Source organism: Silurus meridionalis, chromosome 24 (genome assembly GCF_014805685.1).
Source record: "Silurus meridionalis isolate SWU-2019-XX chromosome 24, ASM1480568v1, whole genome shotgun sequence".
NCBI classification, from domain to species: Eukaryota; Metazoa; Chordata; class Actinopteri; order Siluriformes; family Siluridae; genus Silurus; species Silurus meridionalis.
Genome location: NC_060907.1, coordinates 10,259,566 through 10,275,527, shown reverse-complemented (window position 1 = coordinate 10,275,527; position 15,962 = coordinate 10,259,566). Strand labels below are relative to the sequence as shown.

The 15,962-nt window shown below is 38.5% G+C and overlaps 1 protein-coding gene across 1 annotated transcript in view; it reads right to left on the bottom strand.

The window, feature by feature from the left end:
* Positions 1–3,426: 3,426 nt before the first annotated feature.
* The window catches only part of tubgcp3 (tubulin, gamma complex associated protein 3), a 31,850-nt gene continuing 19,314 nt past the window's right edge, over positions 3,427–15,962 (bottom strand). Inside the window, exons 12-22 of the mRNA XM_046837693.1 lie at positions 14,349–14,459; positions 12,191–12,299; positions 11,189–11,378; positions 10,933–11,068; positions 9,953–10,021; positions 9,583–9,718; positions 9,264–9,352; positions 8,679–8,810; positions 8,300–8,440; positions 4,535–4,651; positions 3,427–3,706 (exon numbers count right to left, since the gene is read on the bottom strand). Of these exons, the coding sequence (XP_046693649.1) occupies positions 3,545–3,706; positions 4,535–4,651; positions 8,300–8,440; positions 8,679–8,810; positions 9,264–9,352; positions 9,583–9,718; positions 9,953–10,021; positions 10,933–11,068; positions 11,189–11,378; positions 12,191–12,299; positions 14,349–14,459 (1,392 nt within the window). The 3' untranslated portion in view covers positions 3,427–3,544. The remainder of the gene's footprint in view (positions 3,707–4,534; positions 4,652–8,299; positions 8,441–8,678; positions 8,811–9,263; positions 9,353–9,582; positions 9,719–9,952; positions 10,022–10,932; positions 11,069–11,188; positions 11,379–12,190; positions 12,300–14,348; positions 14,460–15,962) is intronic.

Genomic DNA, 15,962 nt, shown 5'->3' with positions numbered 1-15,962 from the left:
ACTTGCAGTACATCCTTTCCAGCTCGGTCCCTCTGCCTGGCCAATCGGTACAAATCCTTTTCTCCTTCCTTAGTGTCCAACCTCTCATACAGCTCCTCATATGCCTTTTCCTTGGCTTTCGCCACATCCTCTTAACCTGCTGCCGCATCTCCTTGTACTCCTGCCTACTTTTCTCATCACTCTGTCTATCCCACTTCTGTTTTGCCAACCTCTTTCTCCTTATGCTCTCCTGCACTTCCTCATTCCACCACCACGTCTCCTTGTCTTCCTTTCTATTTCCAGATGTCACACCAAGTACTTTTCTAGCTGCCTCCCTCATCACTCCTGCAGTAGTTGCCCAATCATCCAACACCTCCTTAACACCACTGAGCCTCTCTGACCTCTTCCCTGAACCTCACACTACACTCTTCCTCCTTCAGTTTCCACCATCTTATTCTTCTTTCAGTCCTCACTCTCCTCCTCTTCATCCTCGCCTCCAAAACCATCCTACAGACCACCATCCTATGCTGTCTAGCTACACTGTCCCCTGCCAACACCTTACAGTCGCCAATCTCCTTCAGGTTGCATCTCCTGCATAGCACATAGTCCACCTGTGTGCACCTTCCTCCACTCTTATACGTCACCCTATGATCCTCCTTCTTTTTAAAATAAGTGTTCACCACTGCCATTTCCATCCTTTTAGCAAAATCTACCACCATCTGCCCTTCCACATTCCTCTCCTTAAAACCATACCTACCCATCACCTCCTCATCACCTCTGTTCCCTTCACCCACATGCCCATTAAAGTCCGCCCCAATCACTAACCGTTCTTTCCTAGGTACACCATCTACCACTTCATCTAATTCACTCCAGAATCTTTCCTTCTCCTCCATCTCACAGCCAACTTGTGGAGCATAGGCACTGATGACATTTATCATCATCCTTCAACTTCCACCTTCACGATCATCACCCTATCAGAAACTCTCTTCACCTCCACTACACTCTTACTGTACTCTTCCTTCAGAATCACCCCTACACCATTTCTCTTTCCATCCACACCATGATAAAACAGTTTAAACCCACCTCCAATGTTCCTGGCCTTACTCCCTTTCCACTTGGTCTCCTGAACACACAACATATCTACCTTTCTCCTCTCCATCATATCAGCTACCTCTCTCCCTTTACCCGTCATAGTACCAACATTTAAAGTACCAACCCGAACCTCCACTCTCCTACACTGCTCCTTTCCCTGCCGTCTCTGTAGACGTCTTCCTCCTCTCTTTCTCCTCCTTCGGCCAACAGTAGCCCAATTTCCACCGGTACCCTGTCGGCTAACGATACCTGTGGCGGTCGTTGTTAACCCGGGCCTCGACCGATCCGGTATGAAATTCTCATTTGTGATCCGCATATTTGATTTGGCACGTGTTTTACGCTGGATGCCCTTCCTAACGCAACCCTCCCCATTTACCCGGGCTTGGGACCGGCACTAAGAATGCACTGGCTTGTGCCTCCCTAATGGCTGGGTTAGTGCACGAATTAAAATCAATCTGGAAAAAATAAAATCTCTACTAGCAAAGGACGAATGTGAACACAATTTCATGGGTACAAGGAGATTAGCGTTCTTTTTACTCAGGGCTTCCACAAAGCTCATAAAAATCCAGATCACTCAGACAATATAATTCCACATTAGCACATTATACTTAGACCGACTTCAGCCTGTGTGTATAGTATGTGACAATAAGACAGGATACCTTTAGATAGAAATGTTATTTATTAAAGAAAAGAATGGCAATGTCTGTTTTCCTCCATTGTATTATATATCTATACATATGTATATAACAGACTCCATTGACGAGGAGAAAGAAGGTTCAAGGGACAAAAAAATCTAAACCATTTCCTCCTTTCCTCAAGTCGGAAATACAAACCTAAAAATAATAGCGAGAGTAAAACAGTGATAACTGTTACTTGGATGATTGAAATAGCCCATAGTGATCTATAGGAAATCTGCAAAAGAGTGCAACATTATGAGTCCATCATCTTCAGTCAACCCGTCTTGAGACTTGAGGATGAAATCAGAACACTTTTGTAATAGGAAGTTCCCTCTTGTGTCTATGGTGTTACACACTGGTGGCATTCTCCATAGATTCATTTTACAAAGCTGACCAGTTCACAAAGCATTGAAGAGAGCACAGATCTCAGTGTCATTCAGTGTCAGGTTTAAAAAAAAAAAAAAAAAAAAAAAGGTAAATTTCTAGAAAGAAGGAAAAACAAAAAAACAAAAGCGCTGCTTTTCTAAATTAAGAATCAGGATTGAAATTGACATTTTCATTTTCATGACCAAAACATAAGTCACAGTCTGCTAAAAAAAAAAAACAATAAAATATCACAACAAAACCAAATACTGAAGAAAACTACTTGAGCAGCTTTGGACTGATCTAGGAAAAGCTTGTGATAGAGGGATAAGATAATAATAATAATAATAATAATAATAATAATAATAAAAATCCTGGAACCCTGGTTTTAAACTTTTGACTGTGGTGTTAGATGTGAAGCTCACAGGAGAGAAAGAAATGTTCAGCAGAAGATTTCATTGTTCAAAATCTGCTCATTCAGGTTTTTATATGTTTTTATGAAACACTGACAATGACAAGTGGAACAGCCCTGAGCCATGAGAAGGTGTGTGTGAGTCATTTTGTCACAGTTGAGAGTTTGGTGTGTGTGTGTGTGTGTGTGTGTGTATATATATATATTATATATATATATATATATATATATATATATATATATATATATATATATATAAAACCTAACAGAAACTCTGGAGTTGCAGGATGCTTTAAGAATAATAAATAACAATTAAATGAAAATAAAATGTTTATACAAATGAGTGTTCAATCAATCATTTATATTTGCTTGGATAGATTAAATACATTTTATCAGGTTTAAAACCTAAATTACTAAATAACTAAATTTTTATGATGCAATCACAGGTGTGTGTGTATCGAATTTGATTTGGCTTAGAACTCGAAGGGTTTTTCTTGTTTTGTTTTTTTACATAATTTACAGTCATTCATATTATGATGAACAACAAATGAACCGATGCAGGATTTATAGGGATATAAAATCTCACCACAAGCTGATCCTAGATCATATAATTTCCATTGAGACTGGTGTAAAGCTGATTGTATCTGAAGAAAAGGCTTGCACAACATTAGATGTATCTGTAGCACCGTGTTGAAATTTTTCTCCACTCTGACCATGAGAAGTTAAAATAAAGTTTAAATGCTGTTATTCCCCCCGGAAAATCTTAACTGCCCTTAATATGCAGATATACAGAAAACTATTGGATTTATTAAAAGACCTGTGACTCTGTGCTAAAAAGCTCCACTCTTCTAAAATCATTTTAGGATTCCCGGGACGTTCGTGTGATGACAAGTTATTCGATGATTTCTTTTTATTGTGTATTTTATTCACATGAAGTAAGCGCTATACACTGCTCCCCTCCCAACGTCAGCGTCCTTTTATATAAAAACAACATCGACCCTAATTGTAGAAGGAAGCGGAGTTAAATGTTGGAGCTGCGGCGCCCCCTGGTGGCCCCCAGCGAAGGACGCAGGCGAGGGTCCCGGGCTTTGTAGTGCTCGTTGAAGTCGAGCCGGAAGCTGAGGAACTGCAGACTCTCGTCCGAGCTGGTCATGAGCAGCCGTAAGAACTCCTGAACGATGCCCTGTGGGAGGAAGAAGAGGAATGAGCAGAGGAGAGAAATCGATTCAAGAAGTATGAACTAGAAATAATACAATTTCTTTACTGTATCAAATGTGGAAGTTAGAAATAAATACTCTACAATTCAACATCCTTCATAATTAACACATTCTACTTATTAACAATAATAATTAAAGGTAATGCAAAAAACAATGAAAATAATTTATTACACAATTGTTAGTGTATAATTAATGCATGTCATTTTTAATAGCACATTTTACCCTTTATTTATTTAAATGTAGCAAACTTGAACATAAAGTAACTAGGAGGTAGAGGGGCTTAGATACATGAATTATACTTTAACCATAACAGTAAATGATTATTATATTATAATGTATATATAAAACTATATATATTATATAATATATAAATAAATGTCAGTGAGACAACAGTAAGATAATAGAAATGTCATAAGAAAACTGTGAAAAAAGGAATACAAATACAACCCTCGTTCATGCGGTCATCTCTCATTTGATCTTTTTTTTTTCTCCTGACTTAATGTTTGAAGATATCTACTCATGAGCTTTCATCATGAAGCCACACACAACACTGTGTCCCGCATATACAGCAGTGAAACACTTCCTGCAGGTTTGCATGTCTTTTGTGAATAAATAAATACAGCTAACAGAACATCATTTATAAATGATAAATCCATTTTTGGTATGTACCCACCCACATCTCTGAACCTAAGGTGCAAGAGAAATCCACTATAAACTTACACTAAATGTGTGTCTACATATCACAGCGAGTTTAGTAGTGGGAAGTAGTGCATATAAGTGTGTGTGTGTGTTACCTGGTAGAAGTGTGTGAGTAGTCTGAGCTGAGAACACATTTTTGGTATGGTGTCCTTAAACTCCTGCACTCGTCTGTTCTCTGCTGCTTCCTGTTCCGCAGTCACGCCCCAATCGCCCTACACAGAACACACGCACACCTCACGTCGATTAAAAACACACCAAAAAAACATTTTAAACATTTTGAAACATTTAAATGCTTCAAATGGAAATAAAGACTTCTGATGAACCTGAACACTAACAGCAAACGTTTCTGTAAGTTGACTCGAAGTCCAGGTGGACTTGTGTGGAAAAATCATGACACCCTCGTATCTCTGGTATGTCACGTTCGCATAATCAATGATGTGACAGCTTTGTGTGTACGGCTAACAGGATAAGTGTAAACATAAATAAATCAACACAAATACATAAATGCAAGTGCTTTTAAAAAGTAGTGTCTCCTGAATTCCTGAGCTCATCTCTTAATGGTACTGTAGTAACAACTATTCAACATGCTATAACTTCACTGACAGTACTACACCAGTCAGCCAGTACTACACCAGTCGGCCAGTACTACACCAGTCAGCCAGTACTACTGGTCAGAAGCTCAGGAGTTTAAATCCCAGCACCACCAAGCTGCCGCTGCTTAGCTCTATATAGTCCTTGCTCAGTTGCATAAATTAGATAAATTTAAGTCACTCTGGATAAGGGTTGCCAAATGCAGTAAATGTCAGTTTAGTGAAACTATCAATAATGACAAACAACCGACTGTAATTATACATGTATAAACATTATATATATTTTCACTAGTATCTTGTTTATACTGTTAGGAATACTTTTGCATAAACAGTCATTAAAAATTCTATACTGTATTTTCCTCTGTTCCTTAAATCCACATCAAAGTATTTTCCTGATTATCCTCATTATTATAATTATTATTTTTAACTGTAACTTCTGTGTTAAAATTACAATCAACTGTGGGATAAAAAAAAAAAAAATCCATCTAAACTCATCTGAGGCCTTCTGACTGACAATGTCAGATTTGCTTTATACTTACTGGTGTGCAAAATTTAATCTCCCTTATGTAGAGGCTTAAACAATTTAATAAATTATTACTTACGAACTATTTATGCTTCAGCATTCTACTTTTGAAGATTGTTCTATAGTATAGGATGTTCAAAAAATCCACAGTTAAAAAAAAACTTGATTTGCTGAATATTATAAATAATTAAGCAAACAAACCAAAAATATTTTTTGTATGTTCGATATATAATAAATATGATTGTTTTCTGAACTATATTTATTAAGGTATTAAATATGCCATGTTTTTACTACAAACATATAGACAAAATATAGAGGTACATCATTTAGAATTACAAACGTAAATAACAGATCCACAAAACTATTAATAGGTGATTTATGTCAAAATAGTTAACAAACAGCTCTACGTGTTAAACAAACTACAGCATCAAAGGCAATGTTGTGTTATTCATGAGTTGATAACGTTTTTTAAATTGGATTATATTTGCCAGAGGTGACATTATATTTCCACACATACCGATCAATATTATCCATCCCAAGTAAGTAAAAAATTATTGCGTCTGCTATTTCATCCTCTTTCTGTCTGAGTGTAAGCAAAACTGAAATGTTTACTCAGAAGCAGCCTGCAGATCACATCAGGTTTAAAATGAGATGCTTGTCCTCTTATTTAACTGCTAATTATCCATTTAAGATACGACAATATCAATTACGTTGCTTTTATTATTTTATTAGGCGAACACACAACAACTGTTTTTAATGTTGTTTTAGATACTACATTAAAAAAAACAGCTTGGCTACCTTTTATTTACTTTTTGGAAATACTGAATATTAAATTAGGGCCACCATGCCAACCTTTTATCCTTAAAAAATGGGTACTGCTGCACTTAAGTAAGGTAAGGTAATAATAAGTTCATTCAAAGTAGATTAAGCAAGATATCACTCTTAAATCTGGTGTAAACAGACGGCTCAATTCGGATGAATAAATAAGTAGATCTGACACCCAGAGTGAAACTTCTGCAGAAGATCAATAGTAAATTCACCACAGAAGCTCCAGACAACAATAAGAAATTACTTGAATACATGTATTATAGTCCTGAAACATCTCATCTCTCAAGCTTTCATTTTTTAAATAAATTAGGAAAAGATTAATAAATAAACAAGGAAAATTACACTAGATTCTGGTACTGAGATTCAAAGGGCTCGAGAACGACCTTGGCATAAAAAAAGAAAAGGGAAACAACCTTACACAGCACTTTCAAGTGGGTCTGCAATGTCCCTCGTCCACTTCATGCTTTTCTTCCCCCATCGACTGCATCATAAATTAGCCTTCACTTTGGCCTTTCAGCTCAGAACTACTCATTACCCGTACGACCTCGCCAACACACTTACCTGAAAACCTTTTACAGTTACGCTTCCTCAATCACACACACGCTGCCAATAAAATAAAAATAAAATAAAAAACAGTACTCTTCGCATGTTTGTTTTTATAGCTCTCTTTCCTGAGGCGCAGAAATCGATGGCTACAGAAAACTGACACCAGAGCTTGTAAAAAGGGCGTTTTTTAAAAACCGCTGGCTTTCCAAACAAACTAAATGAGACCTTCGATATAAGTGGAGCACTCTGTCTTCTCAGGGGAGAGAGCGGTACAAAGAGCTCAGAGCAATGGCCTCGGTGTGTGTGAGAACTGGTCACTGTTTTAGAAATACGCATTGATTTCCTATTGACAATTCTTTATTCACCGTAAAGCCAACTCGAAATCCCATCCTGACCCTAATCTCTGAAGCGTGAGGGTCACTTAAGATGTGCACGTTTAACGGTGCAGCAAACAATATTTCATGTTGATGTCTCGCCGCTTGTCACAAGACAATTAAACAGGAAGTGACGTGCCTAAAGATAAACCGCATCATACTGCAGCTGTTCATTTCAAGCTCTCAAACTAATAGTGGCCTTATTGCCAGGTAACTAGTCTCTGAATTGTAGAGATGTTTAGTTCAGGAGTCTAGAAATCCAAATCCATTGTATGATCTTTAATAAAATACACTATATGATGTAAGGGGACACTTGGATTTTCCAGCCATATGTGGTTCCTCTCCAAACCGTAACCACAAATTTGGAGGTACACAGATGTATAGGATGCAGGAGCATTACATTTTCCCTTCACTTGAACTAGGAGACCCAAACCTGTTCCAGCATGACAATGCAGCTGTGCACAAAATCAGTTAGATGAAGATATGGTTTGTAAGGGTTGGAGTGGAAGATCTTGAGTGGCCTGATTTGGATTGTAGTTAATGTCAACAGTCAGGACTACAATTTGCATCTGATCACCATCACTGCACACCTCGACATCGTTAATCTGTAATAAATGGACATTCGGTGCCACCCAGATGAGGATTGATTTTCTCTTGAGTCTGGTTCCTCTCAAGGTGTCTTCCCTTATGCCATCTCGGGGAGTTTTTCCTTGAAACAGGTCACCACCATCATCAGGGACCAACTTACACTTATAAAGAACATCCTATTCATTCTTTATCACCACATTATATGTGTAAAGCTGCTTTGAGATAGTGCTTATTGATAAAAACGCTATACAAATATAAATGAATTTAATTAAATCCTGACGAAAAGTGTTTTCTAAAGTGATGTATTTATGAAGTAATTTGTATACGCGTGGGAGATTAATTGTTGGACTTGTCAGTGAACAGTGATTTGTCTTTGTGTAACTGATGATGAAACTCTCGTTCTCTCCGTACCTCTTCCTCTCGGCGTTTCTTGTTGTCCTTGTATTGCGCTCGGAGCTGCAGTTCCTCCAGGGCTGAGCGGTACAGAGTGTTCTGAGCATTCTGGAACTCGATGATCTGGTCAAACACTGCCCGCAGCTGGTTCAACAGAGACTGCGCTCAGAGAAGAAGGGAGAGAGGGAGAGAGAGAGAGAGAGAGAGAGAGAGAAAGAAAAAGAAAGAAAAAAAGGGAAAAAAGATCACTATTCGTTTTTTCCTCCCCATTGATGTCAGTCACACACTGCTGATGTCTAGACTGTCAAGTTAATGTCCTTAAATTAAGTGTTTCATCCTTGTGTGCATGTGTGTGTATGTGTGTGTGCGCGTGTGTGTGTGTGTGTTTGTTTCTTACCCTGCTGTTGGAGTCCAGGAGGCAGCGAGAGATGATTGTGTCGAGAAAAACCTCATGGGCTGCTATAATGTGATCCAGATCCTGAGCCTGCTGCACTTTATTCCACAGCTCATCCCACGAACACTCCAACACCTGCACACACGGCACAGTCACATAAGCACAACACAGTCACACAGACATACAGCAAGGACGAGACAAACAGAGACAGAAGGGATGACACACAGACGGAGGCATAAAAAGTGAGAGACAGATAGAGATGCAAACAAACTAGAGAGGAACAAAGAAATCCCACAAGACATTGAGAGATAAGAGAAAGAAAGAGTGTGAGGAAAGAGTGAACGTGAGAGAAAGAGAGAGAGAGAGAGACAGGTAATGAGACAATAAGAGAATGAGAAAAAGAGAAAGCATGAGAGAGAAATAGAGAAAGTAAACGAGAGCAAATGAGAGCGAGAGAGAGACAGAAGGAGGTAGGTGAGAGTACGAGAAAGAATGAAAAAGAGAGAAAAATAGAAAGGGTAATGAGAAAACGAGAAAGAGCAAAAGAAGGACAAACAGAAAGAGGGAGAGAGAGAGTGTAAGACTGGCCTCAAATGTGATGTAGTACTGCATCTGGTGAATGAAATGGACCATCTCTGAAGCCAAGATGTGACACTGATGCAGCACTCCAGACAGCTCTGTGAACACACACACAGACACACACATATGTGGTTATAGTAGGAGTTTATAGTGCAGACACAGACAGAAAAACGAAAGAAAGTCCGAGTTGTCAGTATTGCTGAGGGGATTTGGCCGTGTGCATGATGTATGATGTGTGTATGATGTATGCGTGTGTGATGTGTGTATGATGTATGCGTGTGTGTATGATGTATGCGTGATGTGTGTATCAGTGCACTACAGCGCTAACCCGGCATGCTCTTGAGGAGCTTGGCGTTGCACATCTGGCTCTTCCAGATGTCAGTCAGGATATACTCCATCCGCTTGGCTCTCCACAGGAAGTTAAACACTCGCAAGTAGTGGCTCATACACTCTCGAGTGAACACCTGTCGCACGGAGAACACATAAACACACGGCGGCACGCACACAGCCCGATATAGCCGCTCGTTTCCGTCGGCAACAGAAAAACAAACATGTGACTAACAAACTGTTATAAGAGCAGACTGTTTATTCTCCACCAAAGCGATGATGATGAGGAGGATGACAAATTATAGCGACAAGAAAATTCCTGGAGTAAAGCTTCAGAAAAAAAGCCTGTCATATGAAATGAAGTTCGTTACCGTGGCGATTGGTCCATCAACATGATAGTCCAGGCTGAAAACATCCCAACCTGTGTCACCTGGAGACACCTGGAACAGGAAAGTGTGATGAACACAGGAACATGCAGTAATCCTGAACACACACATACACATCCTCCCATACACCAGAGGTGTACAAGCTCAAGAAAAGGCAAGAAAAATAAAAGGAGGAAAAGAAGTAAAGAAATGAGCATGTAGACAAAGAGGAGAAAGAGGAAATAGAAGGATGGTAAAAGGCAAACAGGGAAGGAAGGAAGGAAACCAAAAGAAGGAAAGGAGAGCAAGAAAGAGAAAGAGGGGGAGAAGGAATGAAAGAAAGGAAAGGAATTAGAGGAAAAAAGAAAGAAAGAAAGAAAGAAAGAAAGAAAGAAAGAAAGAAAGAAAGAAAGAAAGAAAGAAAGAAAGAAAGAAAGAAAGAAAGAAAGAAAGAAAGAAAGAAAGAAAGAAAGAAAGAAAGAAAGAAAGAAAGAAAGAAAGAAAGAAAGAAAGAAAGAAAGAAGGTGAAAAGGCAAAAGGAAGGAAGGAGAGAAAAATGCAAGGTAAAGACAGAAAATTACCCAATGAATAAATGTAGAGAAAAAAGAACGAAAGAACAAAAGAAAGAACAAAAAAAGAAAGAAAGGTTGGAAGGAAGAAAAAATAGAAAGGAAAAAGGAAGAAAGGAACGGGGTGCCATGAAGAAAGAAAGGAGGAAAAGAAAGAAAATATTTCAAGGTAAAGACAGAAGATTTACCTAATGGATAAATGTAGAGAGGAAAAAAGAATGAAAGAAAGAAGAGAAAGACAGAAGTAAAACAGAGGGACTGAAACAGTGACGCCAATTTATAAATAAATTGAAAAAAAATATTAAAAACAGAAAATAACAAATATTTTAAAAGACAAAAAGATATAATATACATGTAAATAAAGAATTAAATAAATCGTATTAGAGTGTGAAGAGAAGCAGGGTGTAGGAGTGAGACCTCCAGCAGCCGGACGTCGAGTCTCTTCAGGATGTCAGGACTGTCGAACTGAGCATTAGTTGCTCGGACGGCCGTCTCCAGGATGCCAGTCAGGTTGTGTTGGTACAGCGTGGTGGCAGCGCGGACCAGCTCCGGCCTGAGACAACACACAGCCACATCACAGATAAGCTGCTCATCTTTCGAAAGCTAAGTTTTCACCTGTTTATATACGTGTGTGTGTGTGTGTGTGTGTGTGTGTGTGTGTGTGTGTGCTAACTTCAGCAAGTCCATGAGATGTCTGATGAAGTCTCCTTGTCCAAGCAGCAGGTATCTCCTCATGGCCTGCAGGTGCTCGAGCAGTTGGTAATTGTTATTGAGCACATCCAGCAGGTATTTACTGGTCTCGAAGTACGCAGCGTCAATCTTACTCTGGAACGCACCCTCAAGATCGGTGAACAGCTCAGCCGCTGGAAGAAACACCACAAAAACATGATAAGAAAGAGAGAGCAGTCACTCACCGAGCCGTCAGATGTAGCCCAGTTCATATACAAACACCTTTCTCACACTGCTGCATGACATCACACCCCCAATTCAGTCGCCATAGCTACAGTATCCCAGACAACTGTCCCTACGGGTTCAAATAAATTACTGATAAAATGGAATTGAAGAAAATCTAAATATCAGCCTGCTTTAAGAATCTCGTGAGTAAAAAAAAAAAAGCAAGAAAGAAAAGGAAAAAAAAAAGGGCCACAACATGCAGGAACAAATGGAAAGTAGAAGTAAGAAGGTGCAAAAAAAAAAAAAAAAAAAAAAAAAAAAAAATCCATAAAACAAAAATAAAGCCTTTACACAGTGTGAATACACAATGTTTATAATTTGAATATAATATATATATATATATATATATATATATATATATATATATATATATATATATATATATATATATATATATAAAACTATAGAGCAACGGGAATGAAGATGGAAAGAGAGCGAAAGAGGGAGGGAGGGAAAGAGAAAGGAGGATAAATAAAGACAGAGGTCGTGAGTGCATGGAAAGAAACCTCTGGAAACTTACACAAGGTCACAGGCGGTGCATTAACTCATCTGCGCTAAATTCGGATAACGTCGATACACACGCTAAACACAACCGCCACTCCCCCTCCAGATCAATCCCTCTCTCCCCATTTCCATCCATCGCTTACCCCATCTCCCCCTCTCTCATCTCATTAGCGGTGCATTCGCTCCTATTCTCAGAGGCATTAGCGTGCGCTTTTACCGTCTTTGGGTGAGTCGGCAGATTTGGAGGCAGGCAGGATTTTGCCGGGCGGCGTCCTGTCGTGGCACACCTGATGCAGGAAGTTGATGGACTTGCCGATGAGCAGGACCTGGTGCGAGATTAGATGAGAAGGTAGGGAATGACATGGCGTGAGAGGTAGGAGGGCGAGGGAACGGTGTGTGGAGAGACATTGAGAGAACACTGAGACTGACATGAGATTCTCAGCTACGCCATCTTAGCCATTCACTCTCGAGGTGAGGTGTCATGGCTGACCCTGACCCCAAATACGACACATGAAGGAAAACATTTCATAGCACTGTACACACACACCTGTCTTTCTTTCTTTTCTTGCCTGTCTGTCTTTCTCTCTTCCTTTTTCCAACTTACTTTACTTACTGTCTTTTTTTCTTACCTTCCTTTGATTTCTCGTCTGTCTGCCTTTCTTTCTTTCTTTCTTTCTTTCTTTCTTTCTTATCTCATTCTCTATCAGTTATTCCTTTTGCAATACTTATTTTTCTGTCTTCTTGCCTTCGCAAACAATTTTCTTTGTCTTCTCTTTCTTTATTGATCTACTTCCTACTACCATATTATTATTTCTTTGCTCATTTATTTATTTATTAAAGACCTACATATTGAGCATTTCTGTGTTTATAGGTACGAAACACATTCTTGAGATCCCAAATATTACCTCCATTAAGCAGCCTTTCTCTTAAACACAAATCCCTGTGAATTATCTGTTACTACAGAGATGATGGATGATGCATTAAAATGTGTGCACTAACATAAAGCCTGTGATTCGCCTTGCAGTCAGCACTACTGTCAAAAGTGCTGCAATAGAGAATTAATAAACGCCTTCTGAACGCTATTAGAATGGTATAAAGTGGTCTGAGCAGCTTTACAGTACGGAAGGTTATTAGGCCACAATGCTGAGATGCTGCAGCTCGAAACTACAGTCACTAAAAGATGATGGAGTAATGTAAAAATACAGGCAAACAGAGGGTGGAAAAAATGTCTGATAAATACCTGCATACAGTATATTAGAAAGAGAGAGGGATAGACTGAGATATATATATTTTAGGGATGTCAAAGTTAACACGTTAACGCAAATTCATTTTAACAGAGCTAATTTCATTAACGAGTGATTTCTGTTTGATTTATATAAAAAAAATATATATAAAAAAGAAATATATATATATATATATATATATATATATATATATATATATATATATATATATATATATGGGATGCACCGAAATGAAAATTCTGGGCCGAAACCGAAAAAAAGGAAAGCAAGGCCGAAAACCGAAACACCGAAAGAAATTATGCCAATTATTATTACCATTGCATTTATGTATATGACTGTGTATTAACCTTACTAAAATCAAGGCATTTCAATTGCATAAATTAATATTAAAGTTTCAAAGAATGAATTAATTACAAATTATGAAAATATTTATTTATAGCACATTGCAACAATGCACAGGATCAAATAAATTAAAATTCAAACTTAAATGTTTAACTTAAATGCACTCATGTGTACATTAAATAATAATGTACAGGCCCTCTGGCCTGCTGAAAGGTTGTACAATTAAATATGTTCTTTCATAAAAACAAAGTGCATTCAGAACAAGTGCAACTGTTTAAAGATACAACAATACAACACTATCACTGGGAAACTTCCTGCCTTTTCAAAAACGTTCGCCACAGACGGAGTGCGCATGCTCGGAGGGGTTTTGCTTTTCTGTGCCGTGTTCCTCTCATATTCAGCATAGCGATCGGGACGTTTGGATTTCAGGTGATAAATTAAACCCGATGTGGAGAAAGTCTTTGCAGACGAAATTTCGGCATTACATGTATTGCAAATCGCTATCCGTGGGTCTTTCTCAGATATACTGAAATACATCCACACCGCAGACATGTTGCTTCAGACATGCACGTGCAGGCCGCGGTTTCTGTTTGCGTCATCACAACAAACTGTTTCGGCCGTGTTTTTCCGGTGGGCGAATATTCGGTGCATCCTAATATATATATATATATATATATATATATATATATATATATATATATATATATATATATAATATACACACACACACACTTATATACACATACACACAGAGAGAGAGAGAGCAAGAGAATGTAAATAAGGTTTTACCTTCCTGGCCTGATCCATGGTTATGAAGGAGGGAATCATTGACTTCCTCAGAGAGTATTTATCATGCCACAATCTGTCCGTCTTTACAGTTGGATCAGAGGCGACAAAGAACTACACACACACACACACACACACACACACACACACACACACACACACACACACACACACACACACACACACACACACACACACACACACACACACACACACACACCATATTATTTTTCTATTTTGGGACTGAAATTTTACACAAATTACATTCATAGGAAGAGGAAAGAACTTAGAGGAACTCAGAGGCCCATATCAGCAGAATGCTGCAGTGATTTCTGACCTTCAGCAAGTTTCGCTACTCATAATCTCTGAAGCTCAACCAGTCACCATCAAGTTCTTGATCTCCTCTCTTACCAAGACATTGATTGTTCTGCAAGTTCCAAACTTCCGCCATTTAAAATTTAGACCACTGTGCTTTTGGCAACCTCCAATCTAGCAGAAATGTTCAAAATCTAAATCTAGTGGAAGATTTTCCCAGAAGAGTGGCACTTTTTATAACAGCAAATAAGGACTAAAGGTGGAATGGGATGTGCAAAAAGCAAATACGAATCTGAAGGTCAGGTGTCCACAAACTTGTCCATAGACTGTACTTGCGACTTAGTAAAACTAAATCGGAACACTGTGTCCCATCCCAGCACAGGTCAGTGCTACTGAAAGGACTGTGTGACTTTCCAAACACACTTACAATGACAGAATGAGAGAAAGGAGGAGACAGCGAGTTTGTGAGCGGTACATCAGGCTATCTTCATTATAACTGGACATTAAAATGCTCTGCTATAAGAATAATGATCACGGGCTAAACTAAGAGCTCGTAAAGTGCCCTGGCAGAGTGCTCCATCAGCAGCTCGCCTCACGCCATCTCTCCACCCTCGGACCAATCACCTGCCTGCTAAACCCAATTATGTCAGCACTGTGATGAACGAGAAAAAGAGAAAGAGAGAGAGGGAAAAAAGAGCGAGAGAAAAAGAGAGAGAGATAATCGCATGATATAATGGACAATTAATGATGCACATGAAGGAGCTGAGTGTGTGTCTATACAGAGGGCACAAATACTTGTACTTATTGAGTTATTGGGTCTTTTACAGTACATTGTCTGGATATGGAGAAAGAGAGAGAGAGAGAGAGAGAGAGAGAGAGAGAGAGAGAGAGAGAGAGAGAGAGAGAGAGAGAGTTGGGGGGGAAGAAAACTGAAGACTAGAAAAATTTATTGAAGGTCTATAAAAGAAAAAGAAACCTAAAAGAGGTAAAAAAATTAAAAAGCAAGTAATAAGGCAATAAGGTAAATAAATAAGCACAACATAAGAAAAAAATAAAGCAAAAATAAGTAAATGGAAACATTGAAAGAAAAATGTAAGAAAAAAAAACACTCGTTCACACACACACACACTCACTCACTCACTCTAAAGGACAAATGACAGAAAGAAAATGAGAAATACATAAGACTATTGCATATAAATAAGAAAGAAAGAAAGAAAGAAAGAAAGAAAGAAAGAAAGAAAGAAAGAAAGAAAACAAACTGAGGCTACAATTAATAAAAATCCAAAGAAAAAGAAAGAAAAT